This window comes from Doryrhamphus excisus, chromosome 1 (genome assembly GCF_030265055.1).
Source record: "Doryrhamphus excisus isolate RoL2022-K1 chromosome 1, RoL_Dexc_1.0, whole genome shotgun sequence".
Taxonomy (NCBI): domain Eukaryota; kingdom Metazoa; phylum Chordata; class Actinopteri; order Syngnathiformes; family Syngnathidae; genus Doryrhamphus; species Doryrhamphus excisus.
The window spans coordinates 30,130,738-30,157,427 of record NC_080466.1 but is presented as its reverse complement, the minus strand read 5'-3'; the positions used below and the strand labels follow the sequence as shown (position 1 = coordinate 30,157,427).

Genomic DNA, 26,690 nt, shown 5'->3' with positions numbered 1-26,690 from the left:
GCATATCTGCACATAATTGTTGCCATAAATAAATATACATGCAACATGTGCATTGTTTTCCTGTGTGGCAAAGCTAGTAAAAGGAGATTAGATGCTGATTAAGCCATTCAGAGAAAACACAAACATACACTCTCTGGGAAAATGTCATTTGACTGGAATTCCTTCCTTCTATAAAAGTACAATTTATGGTTATTTCAAGAGCCTATCCCAGCTGTCTTCGGGCGAGAGGCGGGGTACACCCCTGGACTGGTGGCCAGTCAATCACAGGGCACATATAGAGAAACAACCATTCACACTCACATTCATACCTATGGACAATTTGGAGTGGCTAATTAACCTAGCATGTTTTTGGGATGTGGGAGGAAACCGGAGTACCCGGAGAAAACCCATGCATGCACAGGGAGAACATGCAAACTCCACACAGAGATGGCCGAGGGTGGAATTGAACTCGGGTCTCCTAGCTGTGAGGCCCTCGTGCTAATCACTCGTCCGCCATGCAGTGTAAAAACTTTGTTTTTTTTATTAATTAATTAAATCATTCATTCATTCATTTTCTCCCGCTTATCCTCACGAGGGTCGCGGGGGTTGCGAGAGCCTCTCGCCCGAAGACAGCTGGGATAGGCTCCAGCACCCTCGCGACCCTTATGAGGATAAGCGGTAGAAAATGAATGAATGAATGAATGTTAAAACCATAGAAAACCTGTTTTAATGTCATTAGAGACCTCTAGTCATGAAATAACACCCCTACAGCCACCTTTACATTCGTATTCCCCAACATAGTTGACCTAATAACAAAAAATAAGCCATCCTGAGGGCTGCACGGTGTACGGGTGGTTAGCGCGCAGGCCTCACAGCTAGGACACTGAAGTTCAATTTCACCCTCGGCCATTTCTGTGTGGAGTTTGCATGTTCTCCCCGTGCATGCGTGGGTTTTCTCCGGGTACTCCGTTTTTTTTCCCACATTCCAAAAACATGCTAGGTTAATTAGCGACTCCAAATTGTCCATAGGTATGAATGTGAGTGTGAATGGTTGTTTGTCTCTATGTGCCCTGTGATTGGCTGGCCACCAGTCCAGGGTGTACCTGACAGCTGGGATAGGCTCCAGCACCCCCGTGACAGTTGTGAGGGTATAGTGGTTTTATTCAGCCAATTTCAGTTAAAACAGTGTACGTCTGTTGTTTTATTGGATTACTGTATGGAATGCTTGACTGCCCTTTGGTAAGTTTTTACCTGTTCAATGGCAAACATAAACTTACAGTGCTTTCTTTTCACACACACACACACATACATACAAAACCCAGACACACTAATTTAGCATATTTAGTCATCATCATCATCATCATAAATGCTCCTCTTATGGAAAACTAAACGTCACAGAAGAGAGTCTAGACACTCCAGAGATGTTTGTGTACGTATAAAAGTACACACAAGTATCTCTTTTTTCATATTCCAGGCAGCATCTGTTCTCCATCAAAGTGTGTGAACTTTGCCAACTTTATGCTGATCTTCCGCCTCTGACCCTTTTTTTGAGTCACTAAATCGGGATAATAGATCGCCGGAGGCGACTTCACTGAATCACTGCCACCAAAACACAATGGAATTACACAAGGACCAGACACAGCACTTTGGATTTATTGCAGCTGTCTTATTTTTAGATGTTACCCATTCCCATTCCAAGCTGGGATGGAGAAATATCCCGTCTTTCTAAACGTCCAAAACACACACACACACAGTGGAATCAGACCCAGAACAAGATAACAAAGTAGAACAGCAGCTGTGTTGAGGCTGCTTTCAGATGGAAGAGTTCTGGCTAAGTATAACATAGCTCAAATTCAACCCGCAGAATATGAAAGTTAAATTTGATACAACTTTATGCAAAGAGCAGTGATGGTTGCAAAGATTGAGTTTTCAAACAAATACTCACTTTTCAGAGATACTGTACTTGCATGGTTGGTCATAAGGGTGAGAACTGATGACAGAAGAAATTTTTCTTCAAATAATACACCATAACCAAAAATGAATAATATAAATGTGGTTTATTTGTTGATAGAACCTCATATTATGGAAACCTCATATTACAAATATACAACATAAGGTGGCCAGAAATATTTCAATAATCAATCAGAAATCACTCCACACTCTTTATTGCTCTCTGGTTCTACCATATCTTACTTATTGTGTGGAAATATGGGCTAATAACTATAAAAGCAATCTTCACTCGCTAAATGTACTGCATAAAAAAGGTCAGTAAGGATAATTCATAATGCCGCCTACAGAGAACATACTAACTCCTTATTTCTAAAATGACAAATACTTCAACTTGCTGATATAGTTCATCTTCAAACAGCTAAAATAAGGCTAAAATAAGCAATTAGCTAAAAATTGCTTATTCAGGGAATCTCAGGGAAGAAGTACATTTGAAACACTTCTATGCTAGGACTACGTTATGCTAGCCATAGCATTTCAGTATGTGGAATCAAACTATGGAATGGATTGAGTAAGGAAATCAAACAATGCACAACGATGAGCCAATTCAAGAAACAATACAAGCAGTTGATGTTTGCTAAATACAAGGATGAAGAGTCTTGAACCAGTCATGATGTGCTAAATAAAATAATAAAATAATAATTAAATTAAGTAAATCATAAAATCAAATTAACTAAAATTAACTAAAATTAACTACAATTAACTACAATTAACTACAATTAAATTAAATTAACTAAAATTAAATTAAATTAAATTAAAAAACAAACAAAAAAAACTTAAATTATATTAGGAAAGCAGGACGTGAACAAATGTAACAGTTGATGTTTGCTAAATACAAGGATGAAGAATCTTGAACCAGTCATGATGTGCTAAATAAAATAATAAAATAATAATTAAATTAATTAAATCATAAAATCAAATTAACAAAAATTAATAAAAATTAACTAAAATTAAATTAAATTAACTAAAATTAAATTAAATTAAATTAAATTAAAAAACAAACAAAAAAAATTAAATTATATTAGGAAAGCAGGAAGTGAACAAATGTAACAGTTGATGTTTGCTAAATACAAGGATGAAGAGTCTTGAGCCAGTCATGATGTGCTATATATATCACTATATTGACACTTACTATGGTACCCATTATGTCACTGGATGCTCATATCACCTCCTACTTCGGCACGTGACAAAAATTAAAAAAAAAAACAAAAAAAAAAACTTTAACTATATTAGGAAAGCAGGAAGTGAACAAATGTAACAGTTACTGATTGTAAAAGTACCAGATGGAGGGGTAGGATTTAATAAGCTTTGCTTCTTCCTACTCCTTTTGGACATGTGGAACTGGGAACTGATTATGTGATGCATTCAATTGCAATCTGATGCATGTTCAAATGAAATAAAACCATTACCATTACCATTAATATGTATCATGCACTCTGCCCTGAAGAGGCCTTCAAGTACACTGCAGATTTTGTATATTTTTTGTTTTATTACGGCTGCAAAATTAAGCCACTGTGACTCCAAAAGCGGCAGAAAGGTTGCAGGGGGAACGGTTTAAAGGAGGCAACCAAGAACCAAGATTGCATGAATTTGGCATCAAATAATGTCTCCAATAATCTCTCTAAAATATTCTTGCCTGTGTGAAGTTGACCATTACGTGTGTGTGTGTGTTGGAGAAGGCCCACAATGGTATCCATTGTGGAATTGGTGAAGTTATCCTGATCTGATCTGACATTTTCACCAGCGGACCTCTTGATTGTACAAAATAATAAGCATGGCTTCAGATTTGATCTCAAATCATTCTTGTTCTGCTGGGAAAAACAAAGACTAGCCTGTCAGCAAGTCTGTATTTATAGTAAAAAAAATAAAAAAAATATTATTATAGAATGAATGAATGTTTAGACCATAGAAAACCTGTTTTAATGTCATTAGAGTCCTCTAGTCATGAAATAACACCCCTACAGTCACATTTACATTCCTATTCCCCAACATAGTTGACCTAATAACAAAAAATAAGCCATCCTGAGGGCTGCACAGTGGTTGGGTGGTTAGCGCGCACGCCTCACAGCTAGGAGACTCGAGTTCAATTCCACCCTCGGCCATTTCTGTGTGGAGTTTGCATGTTCTCCCCGTGCATGCGTGGGTTTTCTCCGGGTACTCCAGTTTCCTCCCACATTCCAAAAACATGCTAGGTTAATTAGCGACTCCAAATTGTCCATAGGTATGAATGTGAGTGTGAATGGTTTGTCTATATGTGCCCTGTGATTGGCTGGCCACCAGTCCAGGGTGTACCCCGCCTCTCGCCCGAAGACAGCTGGGATAGGCTCCAGCACCCCCCGCGACCCTCGTGAGAATAAGCGGTAGAAAATGAATGAATGAATAAAAAAAATTATTATAGAATGAATGAATGTTTAGACCATAGAAAACCTGTTTTAATGTCATTAGAGTCCTCTAGTCATGAAATAGCACCCCTACAGTCACCTTTACATTCCTATTCCCCAACATAGTTGACCTAACAACAAAAAATAAGCCATCCTGAGGGCTGCACGGTGATTTGGTGGATTTGGTGGCGCGCACGCCTCGCAGCTAGGAGACTCAAGTTCGATTCCACCCTCGGCCATTTCTGTGTGTGGAGTTTGCATGTTCTCCCCGTGCATGCCGTGCATGTGGCCCGCCTCTCGCCCGAAGACGGCTGGGATAGGCTCCAGCACCCCCGCGACCCTCATGAGGAAAAGGCGGTAGAAAATGAATGAATGAATGTTTAGACCAGGGGTCAGCAACCCGCGGCTCCAGAGCCGCATGTGGCTCTCCAGCCTCTTTGTTGCGGCTCCCTTTGCAATGCTTGAATATTTTTTAGCACCCGTGTGGTGAAAATGCACGTCTTTGTTATGAGTTTACAAAAATCCAACTTTGTGTGAGACCATGAATGCATCCTGACTGAGTTCTGACTGGTGACTGAATGAGCAGACAGGATGCTATCCAGTTCTCTCTGACAGGTTAACATGAAGGGAAATGAGTAATACTTTGAGTTATTTGAGTTATTAATTATTATTAATGAGTTATTTGACGATTCTAAAAAATAAATTAGAGCTCATTTAAAAACAAAAGTTTATCTCCAGTACTAGCAAGAGTACTCCAACTTGTCTTTTTTTTTCCCCTCCAATGTTGTTTTAAACATACAACGTTTTGCGGCTCCAGGCTATTTTTCTTTAGTGGGCAAGTGGGTGAAATGGCTCTTTTCATAGTAAAGGTTGCCGACCCCTGGTTTAGACCATAGAAAACCTGTTTTAATGTCATTAGAGTCCTCTAGTCATGAAATAGCACCCCTACAGTCACCTTTACATTCCTATTCCCCAACATAGTTGACCTAATCACAAAACATAAGCCATCCTGAGGGCTGCACAGTGGATGGGTGGTTAGTGCGCACGCCTCACAGCTAGGAGACTCGAGTTCAATTCCACCCTCGGCCATTTCTGTGCGTGGAGTTTGCATGTCTGCATGTGGCCCGCCTCTCGCCCGAAGACGGCTGGGATAGGCTCCAGCATATTTGTCACATTTGTCATTTCCTTCTTTTTTGTGTTTTATTTGTGATTTGACAGAAACTGGTGCGCTTACGTGGTGACGCGCACCGTTAGCTGCGTGATGGAGGACGGCGTGGAGACGTACATCAAACCAGACTATCAACGTTGTACCTGGGGCCAGTGTCCTCGAGTGGCGTGAGTTACTATTACTCACTCATACACACACTCACACACCTACACAGTACAGTGGAAAAAAACATTCCCCACAGGAAATCATGGAAACAGAAATAATTTGTTCCAGGATGTCACTGGTGTTTCAGCTGCAGACAGTATGGATTCAGTCCACTTCCGGGGAATATTTTTTTGTGTGTCTATGGTGCCCTGGAATTGGCTGGCTGACCAGTACAGGGTGGAGTCCGACCAGCTGGGATAGGCACCAGCCATGTTTTTTCTTTGTCTCCCACCTCCACACAGGCATGTCAGTCATGTATGTCTTTGTCACGGTGGGTGGAGGCGGGGCCGCTGGCATACACACAGAGTGCAGAAGAGTCGCTAACCAGTTTCAAGCTACAACCTTTTTGAAATAGTAATATTCATTCATTCATTTTCTACCGCTTATTCTCACAAGGGTGGCGGGGGTGCTGGAGCCTATCCCAGCTGTCTTCAGGCGACAAGCGGGGTACACCCTGGACTGGTGGCCAGCCAATCGCAGGGCACATATATGTAAACTCCACACAGAGATGGCAGAGGGTGGAATTGAACTCGGGTCACCTAGCTGTGAGGCCTGAGTGCTAACCATTCGGTCACCATGCAGCCCTGAAATAGTAATATTCATTCATTCATTTCCTACCGCTTGTCCTCACTAGGGTCGCGGGGGGGGGGGGGGGTTGCGGTGCTGCGGTGCTGGAGCCTATCCCAGCTAGCATGTTTTTGGAATGTGGGAGGAAACCGGAGTACCTGGCGAAAGTCCACGCATGCACGTGGAGAACATGCAAATTCCACACAGAGATGGCCGAGAGTGGAATTGAACTCGGGTCTCCTAGCTGTGAAGCCTTCGTGCTAACCACTCGTCCACCATGCGGAAATAATATCAAAACTGAATATTTTCTTCAAAGGGTTAATAATGAAACGTAATCAGAGGAGCCCCGCCCCTCCCCGTCATATACCGGACCCCATCTAGGGGGAGCGCCCCCCAGTTTGAAAACCACAGGACAGCTGGTGACGGCTTTAGTGGCGTTTAACCTTCTTGGTTCCACTGTATTACACTGCATTGCTCACATCCTCCCAAAAATCTCATTAACTTTCTGGCTTTTATTGCACCGGGTTGTATTTCCTGTCTGTTGGCTCCAGCTCCCCTCTTCCTGTTTGGGGATCCTGATTTCACTCTTTCTGTTTTATGTTCTATCCATCTTCCTCATCTGGTCAGGGAGGTTCTCGCTTGTGGCTATGCTGGTGTGTTGCCAGATTGTCACTATGTGCATGTTCATACCACAGGGGTTTGATTTCAGTGATGAAGTGCCGTATCCAAACCCACATGTGCATTACTGTGTCGGGCAGGGACTATCCAGTGTCTTGAATCTGGGAACGAACTGACTACACTGTAGATGGGATTGATTCCTGATTTTCACCAAGCCGTCTTAATGGTAGAAGTTGAAGTTATTTGCTCGATTTTGCTAGCTAAAGCTAAAAGCTAAAACAAACACATAGTCTCACAAATACAGATAAAAGATACTTATACACGCATCTGGGATAGGCTCCAGCACCTACGCGACCCTCGTGAGGATATGCGGTAGAAAATGACTGAATGTATTAATTAATTTTAGAGCCCTCTAGACATGAAGTAACACCCCTATAGTGAACTTTATACTCATATTACCCAATATAGTTGACATAATAAGAGAAAATAAGATGTTTTCATGCTGAATGGTTGACAAGTGATTAGTACGAGGGCCTCACAGCTAGGAGACCCAGGTTCAATTCCACCCTTGGCCATCTCTGTGTGGCATTTGCATGTTCTCCCCGTGCATGCGCGGGTTTTCTCCGGGTACTCCGGTTTCCTCCCACATTCCAAAAACATGCTAGGTTAATTAGCGACTCCAAATTGTCCATAGGTATGAATGTGAGTGTGAATGGTTGTTTGTCTATATGTGCCCTGTGATTGGCTGGCCACCAGTCCAGGGTGTACCCCGCCTCTCGCCCAAAGACAGCTGGGATAGGCTCCAGCACCCCCGCGACCCTCGTGAGGATAAGCGGTAGAAAATGACTTAATTAATTAATTAATTTTAGAGCCCTCTAGACATGAAGTAACACCCCTATAGTGAACTTTATACTCATATTACCCAATATAGTAGACATAATAAGAGAAAATAAGATGTTTTTACGCTGCATGGTGGACGAGTGATTAGTACGAGGGCCTCACAGCTAGGAGACCCGGGTTCAATTCCACCCTCGGCCATCTCTGTCTGGAGTTTGCATGTTCTCCCCGTGCATGCGCGGGTTTTCTCCAGGTACTCCGGTTTCCTCCCACATTCCAAAAACATGCTAGGTTAATTAGCGACTCCAAATTGTCCATAGGTATGAATGTGAGTGTGAATGGTTGTTTGTCTATATGTGTCCTGTGATTGGCTGGCCACCGGTCCAGGGTGTACCCCACCTCTCGCCCGAAGACAGCTGGGATAGGCTCCAGCACCCCCGCAACCCTTGTGAATGGACAGACAGGAGTTGGTCTGGAAAACAATCTTCCTTTCTTGCCCTTTTCTTTTTTACGATTGTCCTTCTTACTTTTATAACTCCTCCACCCGCCACATCTATGAACGCTGTTTTTATATTTCCTCTGAGAGTGCGTGGTATTCCTTTTCTCACGCTCTCAGAGCAGGGAGCTGCAAGATTTTTTCCGTAATGTAAAAAAGGCATACGATACTTACAATGACACCTGTAAAGAGGCTTAAAGGAGGCTACCTGCTAAACCATTAAAGCTGAGGCTAGTTTTGGCTAAGGACATAACAAAAGTGACTATGAACCACCGACATTCCAGTTTCTGGACAACCTGCTGTAGTTCCTGAGTCCCTGAGTGGTTCTACGTTGGCTAAAACTCCAGTTTCTGGACAACCTGCTCTAGTTCCTGAGTCCCAGAGTGGTTGTACATTGGTTAAAACCCCAGTTTCTGGACAACCTGCTGTAGTTCCTGAGTCCCTGAGTGGTTGTGTGTTGGTTAAAACTCCAGTTTCTGGACAACCTGCTGTAGTTCCCGAGTCCCCGAGTGGTTCTACGTTGGTTAAAACTCCAGTTTCCGGACAACCTGTTGTAGTTCCTGAGTCGCTGAGTGGTTGTAACTCCAGTTTCTGGACAACCTGCTGTAGTTCCTGAGTCCCTGAGTGGTTGTACGTTGGTTAAAACTCCAGTTTCTGGACAACCGGTTGTAGTTCCTGAGTCCCTGAGTGGTTGGACAACCTGCTGTAGCTCCTGAGTCCCTGAGTGGTTGTACGTTGGTTAAAAGTCCAGTTTCACAACAAAGGGGCAACAGGAAAAGAACCGGCACTTACCTTCAAAGCTTTGGCATAGGACCAAGGTTCTTTCTTCTTTCACTATAAACGTCTCATTTTTCACAAATGCATGCACAAATGGAGGAAAAGCACGTCAACAAACTGTTGTAGGTTCTGTTGTAGTACTTTATTAGCACCCATTCTCTTTATGTCTCTGGTATGCCTGGGAATATTCCCATGGCATTGAATCGATTGGAACTGGACTGTTCCAGTCGTCTCCTTCTCAGGTTCATCAGTTCAAGGACTGGTTTTATCCGAAGACATGGTCTAAGGCCCCAAACAAGAATGGTTTCGAACTTTTATGGTGCAAAAACAACCATTCACACTCACATTCATACCTATGGACAATTTGAAGTCGCTAATTAACCTAGCATGTTTTTGGAATGTGGGAGGAAACCGGAGTACCCGGAGAAAACCCACGCATGCACGGGGAGAACATGCATACTCCACACAGAGATGGCCGAGGGTGGAATTGAGCTTGGGTCTCCTAGCTGTAAGGCCTGCATGCTAAACACTTTCCACCATGTAGGCCTGGAAAAATAATTAAATCATTTTCTACTGCTTATCCTCACGAGAGTCGCGGGGGGAGGGGGGGTGCTGGAACCTATCCCAGCTGTTTTCGGGCGAGAGGCGGGGTACACCCTGGACTGGTGGCCAGCCAATCACAGGGCACATATAGACAAACAACCATTCACACTCACATTCATACCTATGGACAATTTGGAGTCGCTAATTAACCTAGCATGTTTTATCCGGAGAACATGCAAACTCCACACAGAGACAGCCGATGGTGGAATTGAACTCGGGTCTCCTAGCTGTGAGGCCTGTGCGCTAACCACTCGACCACCATGCAGCCCGCCCTTGTTACTGTTCCTTGTTGTTATCGTCTTGCCATTGGATAAAGTCACTTAATAACAGAATTGTCCCTGAATGGAACATGAAGGTCATTCAGGTTTAGTAAGTGTTAGACGCCTCAGCCCAAACACTTCCAATATTAGACCAGGAAGTCAGACAGATCTTTCCTTTTAGTGTTCACAGTGATGTCATCCACGGAAGTGTCCATTATGGGCGGATCTCAGTCTGGATTATTTTGGTGAATCCTTGTGATCCTTATGTGAATCTGTCCAGAGCTGGGACTGAAGTCTGGCCCTCTGCCTTGAAAAGGGAGCGGCGTGTGCTTGATGATCAATGCTCAGGTCACGGCGGTGATGCGTCTCCTTTTCAAATTTGCAGAGAATGCGCCCCCTTGACAGGGAGTTGTTGAGTTATGTACAGTACATGGTAATGGTAATGGTTTTATTTCATTTGAACATGCATCAGATTACAATTGAGTGCATCCCATAATCAGTTCCCAGTTCCACATGTCCAAAAGGAGTAGGAAGAAGCAAAGCTTATTAAATCCTACCCCTCCATCTGGTACTTTTACAATCAGTAACTGTTACATTTGTTCACTTCCTGCTTTCTTAATATAATTTTTTAATTAAAAAATGTTTTTTTATGATTTTTTTTTTTTTAGTTTTATTATATTTTTTATTTTTTGTCACGTACCGAAGTATGAGGTGATATGAGCATCCAATGCCATAATGGGTACCATAGTAAGTGTCAATATAGTGATATATATAGCACATCATGACTGGTTCAAGACTCTTCATCCTTGTATTTAGCAAACATCAACTGCTTGTTTTGTTTCTTGAATTGGCTCATCGTTGTGCATTGTTTAATTTCCTTACTCAATCTGTTCCATAGTTTGATTCCACATACTGAAATGCTATGGCTAGCATAACGTAGTCCTAGCATAGAAGTGTTTCAAATGTACTTCTTCCCTGAGATCATATTTCTCCTCTCTTGTAGAAAAGTATTGGATGACATTTTTAGCTAATTGGTTATTTTTAGCCTTATGCATTATTTTAGCTGTTTGAAGATGAACTGTAATCAGCAAGTTGAAGTATTTGTGATTTTAGAAATAAGGAGTTAGTATGTTCTCTGTAGGCGGCATTATGAATTATCCTTACTAGCCTTTTTTGCAGTACATTTAACGAGTGAAGATTGCTTTTATAGTTATTAGCCCATATTTCCACACAATAAGTAAAGATATGGTAGAACCAGAAATGTTATGTTTTATTCAGTTATGTTGTATTTTTAAACAAATTGACTCCAGTTGTACAAGCCAAGTGACATCCTGTCTGCCCAGGTACCGGACGTACCGGAGGCCAAGATACAAGGTGGCGTACAAGATGGTGACGGAGATGGAGTGGAAGTGTTGCCATGGATACTCAGGGGAGGACTGTCACGAAGGGCCGAGGGTGACGCCCGATAATCAGGTCAACGGAGGCCGACCTCATGTCACACAAACAGGCCACACACCAGGCGGCGGACAGGGTGGAAATGGTAATTATTATTATTATTATTATTTTGTTTTAACACTCAAATAGATTCAGCTAATTGTCTCTTCAATTGTCGTTGTTTGTAGGCGACACAATACAGATTTAGGGCCTAAACTTACCATCTCAGCACACAGCAATGATGCATTCAATAACCATTGAACAAAGTCAAAATGGAGAATATACAAGGATCCAATTATAGTATTATTCCCAAGTACTATAATGTTGTGGTTTAATGACGCAAGCCTTAGTTTTTGCATGGGTTTGATGTAAAATTTTCCATTATCTGTGGCTTACTAACTGTAACACAGAGCCCAGACAGCATTTCTGCACAGCCAGAATCAAAAGCAACAATTAACAACGACTTTTCTGGAGCGACTGAAACATAAACACGCCGTCATCTTGTAATACAAACCTGGAAAAATTAATAGCTGTAATCTATTTTTGAAATGTCTTTCTTTATACATAGAAGACTGGGAGCTTTTCCCAGTGGGAACTATTGTAACAACAAAGCCGGGGGTTGGTGCCAGTGTAGTGTCTTTCAGTGTTTTCCCACAGGATTGCATTCGTCACAGTGGGCTGGATTCATGTTGATTAAGATTTTAGACGGGACCTGCTGCCCGTTGAGAAGAGCAATAAGTAGTTGGTTTTGTGCATCGAAAAGGATTCGTTGGGTAGCATGTTGGGAAAGTAGTACTGCCGGTTACCCAGCATGCCTTGCGGTGTGTTTATCATTTATTTCAGGGGTTCCCAAACTTTACCAACTCGGGGCCCACTTGAAAATCTAAAAAATGTCTGTGGCCCACCTTTGTCCTATAAACAGTACATAGACAAAATGCTGCATTTTCAGAGCACTTAATTTATTATAATTATTATATTATTATAATAATTATTATTATTATAACTATTATTATCACTTGACTTATTATTATTATTATCACTTAACTTATTATTATTATTATTATTTTAATCCTGAATCTTCATAATATTATTATTATTATTATTATTGTTATTATTATTTTTTTTATATTATTATTAGCACTTGACTTATTATTATTATTATTATTATTATTATTATTATTATTATTATTAGCACTTAACTTATTATTATTGTTATTATTATTATTATAAATATATATTAAATATATTATTATTATTATTAAGATTCAGGATTAAAATGAAAGCAGGGGGATAAAGCAAGCCCAAACGTCGTTAGGTTATTACTTAGGCCTATAAATATTTTTTATTATTTTTTCTTATTTTACAATAAAATAATTAAAAAATATATTTAACATATTAAAATATTTTTATGTTTATTATTTATTATAATATTTTACTATATTAAAATATTTAAACATTTAAAAATATTTGCAAAAATTAATCTTATTTTTAATGACCTCTGGTGGCCCACCTGCAGTACCACCACGGCCCGCCAGGGGGGCCCGGCCCACACTTTGGGAATTACTGATTTATTTTGACGCCTGTGCAGTGATGTAGATAAGGTTGCTTAACTATTTCTTACCTTGTGTAGAGGTACAACCTTCAGAAACAGTCCCATCATAATGTGTTTAATCTACTCAAACTTCGTAGTACTTTGTAGTACTTAAATTTCACCCCCAAACCCTTGTCAGTCATTCCAATACGTTTTTTTTTCCTTCTTCATCCACAGGTGACAGTGAAAAGATAAGAAAGCTGGAGGAAACAATCACCAGCCTTACCAAAGACCTCCACAACATGCAGACCTCCATTCACAATCTCAACCAGCGTCTGTATGTCTAAACCCTCCTTTATATTATTCACTGTGTGACCCTTTTAAAGAGTAAATGTTCTACTCTCTCCTGTATAGTTCAGGACTTAATGGAGCTATCGTGCCAGCTGATTCAGCCCAGCCACACATGAAGGAAACCATTAGCAGCATTCAGAACAAGCTGGACCATCTGTATAATAGGACGGAGGTAACAACATTTATATGGCCCCCCCCCAGGGCCTTGTATGAGTACTAGGGTCGTCACTCGTCACTCAGAATAAAAAAAAATGGCGCTGGCCGGCCGTGGCATCAAGTAGCGTCGAGTTAGGGTTGAAGAAAATATCTCACAATCGGATGTCAAAAGTATGTGAGTACTTTACACTTAAAGGTAACCTATTCGGGTGATCTGCGTCCTGTCCAAAATGGAGATAGTGTACCATAAAAGCACTACCGCGACGCACCAGCACCCGGGAGCTGCTTGTGTGGACACTGTACATTTTCAACTTTTTTGTTATTATAGGATTCAATTGTGAACTTTATTGTTGTATTGATCAATACAATTCATTTTCTAAATTGTTGATGAAAAATATATTGGAAAGAAGAAATTTGTGTTTTATTCGTAGCGACAAATTAAGCATTAATTGCTATGTAGGTCAAATTATGGGGTGATAATAGATAATTGAATCGAAATCAAATAAAATCGGATTTAAAAATTAATCTTTAGATTAATCGATGCATCGGAAAACTATATTGTAGATTAATCGATTACAAAAAAGAAGAAATTTGTGTTTTATTCATGCCGATAAATTAGCATTAATTGCTATATAGGTAAAATTATAGGGAGATAATCGATAATCGAATTGAAATCAAATAAAATCAGATTTAAAAATGAATCGTTAGATTAATTGATGCATCGGAAAACTATTTTGTAGATTAATCGATTACAAAAAAGAAGAAATTTGTGTTTTATTCATGCCGATAAATTAGCATTAATCGCTATGTAGGTCAAATTATGGGGCGATAATAGATAATTGAATCGAAATCAAATAAAATCGGATTTAAAAATGAATCGTTAGATTAATCAATGCATCGGAAAACTATTTTGTAGATTAATCGATTACAAAAAAGAAGAAATTTGTGTTTTATTCATGGCGATAAAGTAGCATTAATTGCTATATAAGTCAAATTATAGGGAGATAATCGATAATTGAATCGAAATCAAATAAATTGGATTTAAAAATGAATCGTTAGATCAATCGATGCATCGGAAAACTATTTTGTACATTAATCAATTACAAAAAAGAAGAAATTTGTGTTTTGTTCATGGCGATAAATTAGCATTAATTGCTATATAGGTCAAATTATGGGGAGATAATAGATAATTGAATCGAAATCAAATAAAATCAGATTTAAAAATGAATCGTTAGATTAATCGATGCATCGGAAAACTATTTTGTAGATTAATTGATTACAAAAAGAAGAAATTTGAATCGAAATCAAATAAAGTCGGATTTAAAAATGAATCGTTAGATTAATCGATGCATTGAAAAACTATTTTGTAGATTAATCGATTACAAAAATAATCGTTTATCCCATCCCTAATGAATATTGATAAGACATGCTACGAAGTTGTATATATTTGAAGAAAAGCATTGTGATAAAGGGCTGCATGGTGTTTGAGTGGTTTATGCGCAGGCTAGGAGACCCGGGTTCGATTCCCCACTCGGGCATTGTCTGTGTGGAGTTTCCATGTTCTCCCCATGCATGCGTGGATTTTCTCCGGGTACTCCGGTTTCCTCCCACATTCCAAAAATATGCTAAGTTAATTAGCGACTCCGAATTGTCCATAGGTATGAATGTGAGTGTGAATGGTTGTTTGTCTATATGTGCCCTGTGATTGCCTTTTGAGTGTTCAGTTGCTGTGTGATGACTTTAGCGTTCTTTTTAAGGTGACTGTTTATTTCACTCAATGGCTCAATTTCAAATTAATGTGGAAATATGTATCCGCTTTTACTCCGGAATGATCCACTTCCTCTTTTAAACTCCACTGTAAGCTTTACAGATGCCATGTCTGCCATGCATTGTGTGTTGTGGTAAAGACGTCTACCGCAACACATGGTAGAATACGTCATACTGAAAGTAATTGTACCCACTAAGGGCTACCACCTGGTGTACAAATGTGCCGCATGGATGGAATATTATTGTATTGTGAATATGTAATACAAGCTTAAATGTAATAAATTCCTGTGGGTGTTTACTTTTTCAGGTCCACGACCGGACCCTGCTCAACATTAACAACCACTTAGAGAACGGCGGGGGCAACGACCTGGATGGCGATGCAGTCGGGGGCAAACTCAAGGGGAGCCAGCTGAACACACTAAAGGAAGAAATACTGACTGAGCTGGAGAGAAGGGTGACTCTGTCCTGCTCCGCCTGCCAGGTGAAGCCTCATTTGCTGTACATCAGGGGTCTCAAACACGCGGCCCGCGGGCCAAATGTGGCCCGCAGGACACTAGTTTGAGGCCCCCGCCTTGATATGAAAGTTTAATGTTTGATATGGATGCTGTATGGTATCATGTACCCAGAAAAAATTATTACGTTTGATTAATGTTCATGTTAAAGGTTAAATAGCTGTTAATAGTTATCCTCCCTATCCGTGTGGAAGTGGTAAGTTTTTGGCTATTTAAGTTTAAAGGAAATAACTTGAAAGGCTACAGTTTAGGTCGCTAGCTCTCTAGTTTGCGAGTTAGCATGTGTCTCAAGACCCTGCAGTTGCGCAATATGTTGTAAATAAAAAAAAGAGTATAAATGTGACTATAGTCGTGTTTTGTCATGTCTACAGGGCTCTAATAATGCTTTGTTCATTTTAACAAAGCACTAAACCGTCACTAAAGTGATGACGCTGATCCCTCCTGCTACGTCTTCTTATTCTATGGTAGACCAGATGCTTGAGATGTGTGTTAAGAAGCGGAGTTAAAAAAAATGTAAGGGTGCTGGGGTGTCCGATGTTCCCACTCTTCTTTTGTTGTTTTGTCTCATGTAAGATTCTGTGATTATATGTGTGGGAAAAAAAATCACTTATTGACAGCTGGGATAGGCTCCAGCACCCCCCAGCCCCCCCCCGCGACCCTCGTGAGGAAAAGCGGTAGAAAATGAATGAATGAATGAATTAGTAACTGCTCTGGCGTGGAGAAGCGGTACTTCGGCACGTAATAAAATAAAATAAAATAAAATTAGGAAAGCAGGAAGTGAACAAATGTAACAGTTATTGATTGTAAAAATACCAGATGGAGGGGTAGGATTTAATAAGCTTTGCTTCTTCCTACTTCCTACTAGGTAAAATACTGTATTCATTGATAGGGTATTGGACGAGCGGTTAACATGCATGCCTCACAGCTATGAGACCCGAGTTCAATTCTACCCTCGGCCATCTCTGTGTTGAGTTTGGACGTTCTCCCCGGCTTCCTGTCTCGGTAGTCTACTAGCACTGGTACATGTTTACAGCAACAAGCACAAGCACATATGGGGTGACTATAGGGGTGTTATTTCATTACTAGAGGGCTCTAAAAAACAGTCTATTTAGAAGGTCATAATAGGTTTTCTATGTGTTTTCTATGTGTGTGTGTGTGTGTGTATGTATATGTATGAATATGTGTATGTATGCTGCATATATTTATATATGTGTATGTATATATGTAAGTATAGATATACGTAGATATTGTATAAGTGTATATGTGAGATACATTAATGTAACGTAGTATGCATGTCTGAAATAAAATTTTGGTCTAAATTTGTTCCAAAGCTTAAACAACTCTTGATTTTTATTTTTATTTTTTATGTTCAGGCCGGTGTGGAGGATGTGAGACGGCAACAGGAGGCGGACAGAGAAAGAGTCCGATCCCTGGAGAAGCTGATCAACTCCATGGACCAACATCTAAGACAGAGCCTGCAAATTCTTCAAAGTCAAACTGACCAGTCCCAAGCGTGCTGTAACCGCGTCACCGAGCTGGAGAAGACATTGTCTGTTCTGGACGTCCAAGTCACCTCCACGGCCAACAAGTGTGATACGTTGAAAGGGAGACTAGATAAGGAGCTGGCTGGAACCGGGGGAACAAAGGGACGGGTGACTGAGGACAGGTTGAACGGTAGACTAAGAGATTTAGAGAAGCGTGTGAATAACACCGTTCGGAAAACCGAACAGCGGTGTACCAACAGCGGGAACAATCTGAAGGACAGCGTCCAAAGAGACGTCACGCAGCTACGCAACATGGTCCTCAGTCAACTGGACGATCACGGCTTCAAAATCGGAAAACTGGAACTTGATGTGTCGGTTCTTGGGGACACAGTCACGGACCACAGTCGACGTCTGAGCCAGCTGGAGAACGTTACAACCTTCATGGACAGGAAGTTAACGGCGATTACAAAAATGTGTAACGAGACATGTGGGCCGAACGGGAAAGACCGCCAAAGCGAAGACACGGTTAAAACCTTAGAATGGCGAGTCGTAACCAACCAAGGGGAAATCCGGAAATTCAACACAAAATTAAACGACTTGTCCGTGTCAGGCGACTCGATGGCGGAGAAAATCATAAACCTCGCAAACGATGTGAAAAAGATTATCGCCGTAACGGGCAAAAACGGCGAGAACTTCAACCGGATCGTTTCGGAAGTTGAAACTTTGAGCCAGGATTGGGAAGACTGCTCCGTGTGCGGCAGCGTGGAAGACGAACTCCGTCTGCTGGCCAACAAAACCACCACAGAGATCAACAAGTGTCACACGGAATTGAACCATCTGCAGAGAAAGGTGGATTCAGGAAAAACGGCGTGCTCTCAGGTGTGCTCAAACCTCCAAGAAGAGGTGGGTCGACTTCGAGAGGAAGTGGAGAAGAGCAGCGCTCGGTGTGAAATCCACATCAATGATCTGACCAGTCGCCTGGATGGTCACAACGACCACAGTGGAAGATTAGGAGGGGATCTGAAGTCCATCCAAGGAGATTTATCTAAAGTAATGGCCACCTTCCATTCCATCAACAACACACTGAAGAACATGGGAACGACAATACGGATACATGGGAATTCCCTAAATGATCTGACCAACACCAGGGACAGGATCCACACTCAGGTAAAATGAATTGGTCATGAAAAGAACGTCACTTCCTGTCCGTCCCGCCAATCTTTTTCTTTCAGGAACACACGAGCAATATATCTTATTTATGTCCTAAACGGCTTATTTTCTATTAATTCTATGATGTAATAATATGCTAATTGTCCATAGGTATGAATGTGAGTGTGAATTTAATTTAATTTCATTTCATTTCATTAAGAAAGCAGGAAGTGAACAAATGTAACAGTCACAGATTTAATTTAATTTAATTTAATTTAATTTAATTTAATTTCATTTCATTTCATTTCATTTCATTTCATTTCATTTCATTTCATTTCATTTCATTTCATTTCATTAAGAAAGCAGGAAGTGAACAAATGTACAGTCACAGATTGTAAAAGTACCAGATGGAGGGGTAGGATTTAATAAGCTTTGCTTCTTCCTACTTCCTACTAGGTGACTATAGGGGTGTTATTTCATTACTAGAGGGCTCTAATAATGTTTATTAAATAGTCTATTTAGAAGGTCAATAATGGGTTTTCTAGGCAAAATACTGTATTCATTGATAAGGTATTTGGCTGCACGACGGACGAGCGGTTAACATACATGCCTCACAGCTATGAGACCCAAGTTCAATTCCACCCTCGGCCATCTCTGTGTGGAGTTTGCATGTTCTCCTCGTGCATGTGTGGGTTTTCTCCGGGTACTCCTGTTGCCTCCCACATTCCAAAAACATGCTAGGTTAATTAGCGACTCCAAATTGTCCATAGGTATGAATGTGAGTGTGAATGGTTGTTTGTCTATATGTGCTCTGTGATTGGCTGGCCACCAGTCCAGGGTGTACCCCGCCTCTCGCCCCAAAGACAGCTGGGATAGGCTCCAGCACCCCCCGCGACCCACGTGAGGATAAGCGGTAGAAAATGAATGAATGAATGTAAAGATGACTATAGGGGTGTTATTTCATTACTAGAGGGCTCTAATGTTTATTAAATAGTGTATTTAGATGGTCATAATAGGTTTTCTAGTCAAAATACTGTATTCATTGATAAGTATTGGGCTGTACGGCGTACGAGCGGTTCATGTGCATGCCTCACAGCTAGGAGACCCGAGTTCAATTCCACCCTCGGCCATCTCTGTGTGGAGTTTGCATGTTCTCCCCATGCATGCGTGGGTTTCCTCCCACATTCCAAAAACATGCTAGGTTAATTAGCGACTCCAAATTGTCCATAGGTATGAATGTGAGTGTGAATGGTTGTTTGTCTACATATATGTGCCCTGTGATTGGCTGGCCACCATTGTTGGACTGATAGAGCCCATAGTGCTCCAAAGTTGGAAGAAAGGCATCAGGATTTGGACCGTAAGTCCTAAATCATCAAGCGATGAAACAGTGTTTTATTAAACTTTAAATAGCCTTTCAGAATGGAACCCTCAGCTACCATTTATGGTAGCACCGTCCTGCTGCTTGGGTGTTTTATGTGTTCTTTTATTGACATGTACACTTTGAACTGAATCATTTTCCTTATGGAGTATAAGAGTTGTTTTGTGTTTGAGGTGCATTTCTATGGTTCTGTATAAAATAAACAAATCTTTCTGTCTGCGTTTTGTTCAAGCTGGACATTTTGAAGAAAGATCTGAACGAGCACACGGACGACTCAAGCGATCGATTCGGCGGTCTCAGCAAAGACATCGAAGTGATCAGGAGCAACTATTTCACCGAAGTCGGGGAGTGTCGGCGAACAAGCGACGGCTTAAACGGACGACTCTCCAAACTGGAAGGAGTCTGCAAACGCTTTGATTCTTTTTCCGACAGCCTACTGAGGATTAAGGAGGGCTTGAACCAACACGTGTCCGGTTTGTGGAATTGTGTCAACGGACTCAACGTGACGGTCACGTCTCACGGACGTCTTATCGATAATATCCGGAATATCCAGCTGGAAAATATCCATTCAAAGATACACGGGATGAACTCGTCCCTGCTGGATTTGGCGAAGGAATTCCATGATTTCATAGAACAGGATTTCACGGGTAAGGACTTAGTGCATGGGATCGGACTTCCTGACAAGATATAGAGCTTTCCCAATGGGAGGCAAGGTCATAGAAGGAATCCGGTGTGTCAGGGATTTACTCCGAACCCTAAAAAAGGGGAGTTTCAGTAAACATGAAAAGCTGAAAGGTTAAAGGTCACAGCTTTCTGGGAAATCTCCTCGCTTATCAGTAAAGAGGATGCTATGAGAAGGGATTTTTCTTAAATGTTCCTTTTTTTTCCCCAGGCCCACCTGGTTTGCCAGGACCCAGAGGAGAACCAGGGGTGCCTGGACCTCAGGGAGCTGTGGGACCCCAAGGAAGGGTGGGACCTCAGGGTGAAACGGGCATACGAGGACCGGCTGGACCGCCAGGTAAATATGTCCAATATGTCAAATCATGTTGGTGGTGGAGCGTGCAAGCCTCACAGCTAGGAGACCCGGGTTCAATTCCACCCTCGACCATCTCTGTGTGGAGTTTGCGTGGGTTTTCGGTACATGTTTACAGCAACACACACAAGCACAAGTCTTATTTTCCCTTATTACATCTACGATATTGAGTAATTTAAACGTAAAGGTGAGTATAGGGGTGCTATTTTATTACTAGAGGGCTCTAATGTTTATTAAATAGTGTATTTAGAAAGTCATAAATAGGTTTCCTAGGCTCTAACTCCCGAAATATTGTATTCATTGATAAGGTGGACGAGTGGTTAGCACGCAGACCTCACAGCTAGGAGACCAGGGTTCAATTCCACGCTCGGCCATCTCTGTGTGCAGTTTACACGTTCATGTTCTTCCTGTCTTAGTAGCCTACGAGCACCGGTACATGTTTACAGCAACAAGCACAAGTCTTATTTTCCCTTATTATGTCTACAATATGGGGTATTTTGAATGTAAAGATGACTATAGGGGTGTTATTTTATTACTAGAGGGCTCTAATGTTTATTAAATAGTGTATTTAGAAGGTCATAAATAGGTTTCCTAGGCTCTAACTCCCGAAATATTGTATTCATTGATAAGGTGGACGAGTGGTTAGCACGCAGACCTCACAGCTAGGAGACCCGAGTTCAATTCCAAGCTCGGCCATCTCTTTGTGGAGTTTACATGTTCATGTTCTTCCTGTCTTAGTAGCCTACTAGCACAGGTACATGTTTACAGCAACACGCACAAGTCTTATTTTCCCTTATTATGTCTACAATATTGGGTATTTTGAATGTAAAGATGACTATAGGGGTGTTATTTTATTACTAGAGGGCTCTAATGTTTATTAAATTGTATATTTAGAAAGTCATAAATAGGTTTCCTAGGCTCTAACTCCCAAAATATTGTATTCATTGATAAGAAGAGCAAGTGGTTAGCACGCACACCTCACAGCTAGGAGACCAGGGTTCAATTCCACCCTCGGGCATCTCTGTGTGGAGTTTGCATGTTCTCCCCGTACATGCGTGGGTTTTCTCCAGGTACTCCGGTTTCCTCCCACATTCCAAAAACATGCTTGGCTGACCACCAGTCCAGGGTGTACCCCGTCTCTCGCCCCAAGACAGCTGGGATAGGCTCCAGCACCCCCTGTGACCCTTGTGACGATAAGCGGTAGAAAATGAATGAATGAATGTTGGTGGTGGTGCGGTCGAACCCGATTATGTCGATTTGGACACACTTTTAACATGTAGTGTGTGTTGAGGTGTCCAAAGTGTGGCTCGCGGGCCATTTGCAGCCCATGATGGAAAAAGTTTGTCACCCATGTCTTAAAGCTATCGCTTTTTAATCATATAACATACGGCGGACCAGGTCTTTTGTTGTCGACATAAGCGGATCTCTTGCTTAGAAGTATTGATTTGAATTTATTAGATATGAAACATGAATGGCTGACATAGTAACTCTTATTTTTGTCTTTCATCTCATTTCCCAGGCCTGAGAGGGGAACAGGGTACGTGTTGTTCCTACTAAATCATCACATGAAAGCTCTCATTAGTCTTTTCATCTCTGTTTAAACCCACTCCCACTTGTTGTTTCTCCCTGCCCTCCCACCCCCAAACAGGTCTCGCAGGGTCTGATGCCCACGTGCCTCGCCTTTCTTTCTCCGCCGCGCTGACTCGGCCAATGAGGGGAGCGGGGACCATTGCGTTCAACGAGGTCTTTGTCAATGAAAATGGCGTCTATGATCCCAAAACAGGTTAGCGAGAAAGCTAGTTGTGTGTTTGTCAACATCTGAATGCTCCACAGAAACAAACTTTTCTTTCTGATGAAAGAAAATTATGCTTGAAATGTAGCTTTTCTCACAAAATAATTTTTAGTTGGGAACTGACATTTTCCTGAAACTTACGTATGTTCTACTTCTGATTACTAAAGAACGGAGAAAGGCAGAAACAAACTTTTTATTTCATAAGAGAAAATTATGCTTGCAATGTAGCTTTTCTCACAAAAAAATTAGTTGGGAACTCATATTTTCCTGAAACTTACGTATGTTCTAATTCTGATTACTAAAGAACGGAGAAAGGCAGAAACAAACGTTTTTTTTCATGATAGAAAATTATGCTTGAAATGTATCTTTTCTCACAAAAACAATTTAGTTGGGAACTGATATTTTCCTGAAACTTATGTATGTTCTATTTCTGATTACTAAAGAAAGGAGAAAGGCAGAAACAAACTTTGTTTTTTCATGAGAGAAAATTATGCTTGAAATGTAGCTTTTCTCACAATTTTTTTAGTTGGGAACTGACATTTTCCTGAAACTTACGTATGTTCTAATTCTGATTACTAAAGAACTGAGAAAGGCAGAAACAAACTTTTTTTTCATAAGAGAAAATTATGCTTGAAATGTACCTTTTCTCACAAAAAAATTTAGTTGGGAACTGATATTTTCCTGAAACTTATGTATGTTCTAATTCTGATTACTAAAGAACAGAGAAAGGCAGAAACAAACTTTTTTTTCTGATGAAAGAAAATTATGCTTGAAATGTAGCTTTTCTCACAAAATAATTTTTAGTTGGGAACTGATATTTTCCTGAAACTTACGTATGTTCTAATTCTGATTACTAAAGAACGGAGAAAGGCAGAAACAAACTTTTTTTTCATGAGAGAAAATTATGCTTGAAATGTAGCTTTTCTCATATTTTTTTTAGTTGGGAACTGATATTTTCCTGAAACTTATGTATGTTCTAATTCTGATTACTAAAGAACGGAGAAAGGCTGAAACAAACTTTTTTTCTGATGAAAGAAAATTATGCTTGAAATGTAGCTTTTCTCACAAAAAAAATTTAGTTAGGAACTGATATTTTCCTGAAACTTATGTATGTTCTACTGCTGATTACTAAAGAACAAAGACAGGCAGAAACACACTTTTTTTTCATGAGAGAAAATTATGCTTGAAATGTAGCTTTTCTCACACACACAAAAAAATTGTTTTTAGTTTGGAACTGATATTTTCCTGAAACTTACGTATGTTCTAATTCTGATTACTAAAGAACGGAGAAAGGCAGAAACAAACTTTTTTTTTTTTCATGAGAGAAAATTATGCTTGAAATCTTTGTCTTCCACCCTGCAGGTTATTTTACCGCTCCGGTCAGAGGGAGGTATTTCTTCAGCGGAATCCTAACCGGCCACAAGAACATGAAAATCGAGGCGGTGCTGTCCAAATCCAATACCGGTGTAGCTCGAGTTGACTCTGCCGGGTATCAGCCCGAAGGCCTGGAAAAGCCCATGGCGGAAGCCAAACACATCCCTGGAGCTCTGGCGGTCTTCAACATCATCCTACCCATGGAGGCGGGGGACACGGTGTGTATCGACCTGGTCACCGGCAAGCTAGCGTACTCCTCTGAACCCTTGACCATCTTCAGCGGGACCTTGTTATATGAGAACATCTGATCCAATGGATGCAGAGCGTGGACTCTTTTTTTTTTTTTTTTTTTAAAGACAAAGCTACCGGGACAGTTCCGAAGAATGAAATCGTGGAAGAGGATGCATTCAGGGAATGGTTGTTAACTGTAAAGATTCCAGTCGTTTGTGCTTCAACAGCTTTAAGGAAACTTTGCCATCAATTTGAAAAGCCACTGCATGTTTATCTTGCCAAAAAACTTGAATTATTATACCAGGTGTCCTTTTCATGACGTGAATGAATGATAAAAATCAACATGAACGGGATTTTTTGCTTATCCACACACAGGTTTGTTTTTTTTTTCTCCATGTTAAATCATTCTATTGTAATTACTTCTATTATTTTAATGCTGACCGTTTCATTTTGACCACAAGCTAATTCCCAGAAACATGATGCAGGATGCAGGAACCCAACTAAAAAGAAAGAAACGAGGGAAATGAAGTGAGTTTAAAACCACTATTCTCCACTGGAAAAAAAAAAAACAAATGAAGTCATCCACAGTTCAAGCAAAGGAGACCACAGGATGAAACCTTGAGGAAGGAGCAAGACCGCCATTGATGAAAGATGTGTGTCCTGTTGACCATCTAAATCTGGATCGAGTTTAAATATTGTTTTTTTTTTTTATCCTTAAGGCTCTTTCCCACTGCGCTGTTTTTTTTTTGTCCAAAAAAACAAAATTTTTTGGATAGCAATTTTTTTACATTTTGCACACCACCTCCAAGTGTGATAGGACACTTTTGACCTGTAGTGTGTGTCGAGGTGTCCAAAGTGTGGCCTGGGGGCCATTTGCGACACTATTCTCCGCAGGGACTTGTTTAACAATTTTGTCCAAAAAAACAAAGATTAGCAATTTTTTACTTTTTTTTTGTCCCCCCAAAAAAAATTTTTTGGATAGCAATTTTTTACATTTTTTACCGCTTTTTGTACTTTTATAACCGTTTTTTGCACACCACCTGTTGAGGTGTCCAAAGTGTGGCCCGGGGGCCATTTGCGACACTATTCTCCGCAGGAAAAAAAAAAATGAAGTCATCCACAGTTCAGGCAAAAGAAACATGGAGGAAGGAGCAAGACCGCCATGATGAAATACGTGTGTCCTGTTGACCATCTAAATCTGGATCAAGTTTAAATATTGTTTTTTTTTTTTTTTATCCTTAAGGCTCTTTCCCACTGCGCTGTTTAACAATTTTGTCCAAAAAAACAAAAGTTTAGCAATTTTTTATGGGTTTTTTTGTCCAAAAAAACAACATTTTTTGGATAGCAATTTTTTTTTTACATTTTTTTTACCGCTTTTTGTACTTTTATAACAGTTTTTTGCACACCACCTCCAAGTGTGATAGGACACTTTTGACCTGTAGTGTATGTTGAGGTGTCCAAAGTGTGGCCCGGGGGCCATTTGCGCACACTATTCTCCGCAGGAAAAAAAAAATCAAGTTATCCACAGTTCAGGCAAAAGAAACATGGAGGAATGAGCAAGACCGCTATGATGAAATTACGTGTGTCCTGTTGACCATCTAAATCTGTGATAGTATTCCAAAATAGTCAACTAGTGATGCGATTCTATGTACTGTTCACAGTCAGATATTAGAATTTGCCGCCATATAGCGCCTTCTGATGTAAATATTTACATGGAGGTAGTAGATGGAATCATTATACGGCATTATGGGACAGAGTCTTAAAGGAAAACTGCACTTTTTGTGCAATTTTGCCCATTATCTACAATCCTTACTGTGACATGAACACACATCTTTCCCATTCCTGGATACATTCATGATAATATGTGATACTAACAGTATTTTGGCATACTTTGGTTATTTTAAGCATTACCCAAATCTCACAAATATGTCTTATTTAAGTATAAAATACTTTCTAATCATGCTTACATATATTATCTGATTTTTTTTCTTCCATGTTAATAAATTCCAATCCACACCTTATTCTGTTTCCTTGAAAAAAAAGCATAATGGGAATATACTTTTACTGTTTCAATGAATTGTACATTCTTCAAGTAATGTAAATATTGTTCAACATTTTAGCCATACAAGATTTTTTTATGAGCTGCCACTTCACCTTGCAAGGTACTGTATATGTTTTGTATGTTTTTGCCACATGTGTGCCTCAAATACAGATTAAGACCTACACATTTGCTCCAGAAGTCTCTTTTTAAGGTTGAATTGAACAATTCAGTAGAAGCGTCTTTACTCTGCACTGCCATCTAATGGCGGAAGTGCAGATATACCAATGACTACAATGCAAGCAATAGGTCACTAATGAGCTATATATAGACCTATATATAGCTATAATTAGCATTGAACTCATGCAAAACAAAGTACAGAACAAGAGTAGGTAAATTGAGCTCTGTTCTTGCGGTCATGGACGAAGAACCTGTAATTCTAGCTAAGTTGTTTAGTTATGCAAGGTGGGATCATTTGAAGGTGTATTACTATAGTTTACGCAGTCGCAGTACATAACTAGAACTACAATATCAATCACTATTCAAGTGGCGTTTCCGTGTCA

At 40.4% G+C, this 26,690-nt stretch overlaps 1 protein-coding gene across 1 annotated transcript in view; it reads left to right on the top strand.

Annotated features, from left to right (window-relative positions):
* Positions 1 to 26,312, top strand: part of emilin1a (elastin microfibril interfacer 1a) — a 34,592-nt gene extending 8,280 nt beyond the window's left edge. The window contains exons 2-12 of the mRNA XM_058086067.1: positions 5,586 to 5,702; positions 11,241 to 11,437; positions 13,100 to 13,199; positions 13,277 to 13,385; positions 15,444 to 15,617; positions 17,022 to 18,299; positions 19,892 to 20,306; positions 20,552 to 20,677; positions 22,212 to 22,229; positions 22,341 to 22,475; positions 23,847 to 26,312. Coding sequence (XP_057942050.1) covers positions 5,586 to 5,702; positions 11,241 to 11,437; positions 13,100 to 13,199; positions 13,277 to 13,385; positions 15,444 to 15,617; positions 17,022 to 18,299; positions 19,892 to 20,306; positions 20,552 to 20,677; positions 22,212 to 22,229; positions 22,341 to 22,475; positions 23,847 to 24,166 — 2,989 coding nt within the window. The 3' untranslated portion in view covers positions 24,167 to 26,312. The remainder of the gene's footprint in view (positions 1 to 5,585; positions 5,703 to 11,240; positions 11,438 to 13,099; positions 13,200 to 13,276; positions 13,386 to 15,443; positions 15,618 to 17,021; positions 18,300 to 19,891; positions 20,307 to 20,551; positions 20,678 to 22,211; positions 22,230 to 22,340; positions 22,476 to 23,846) is intronic.
* The last annotated feature ends 378 nt before the right edge of the window (positions 26,313 to 26,690 follow it).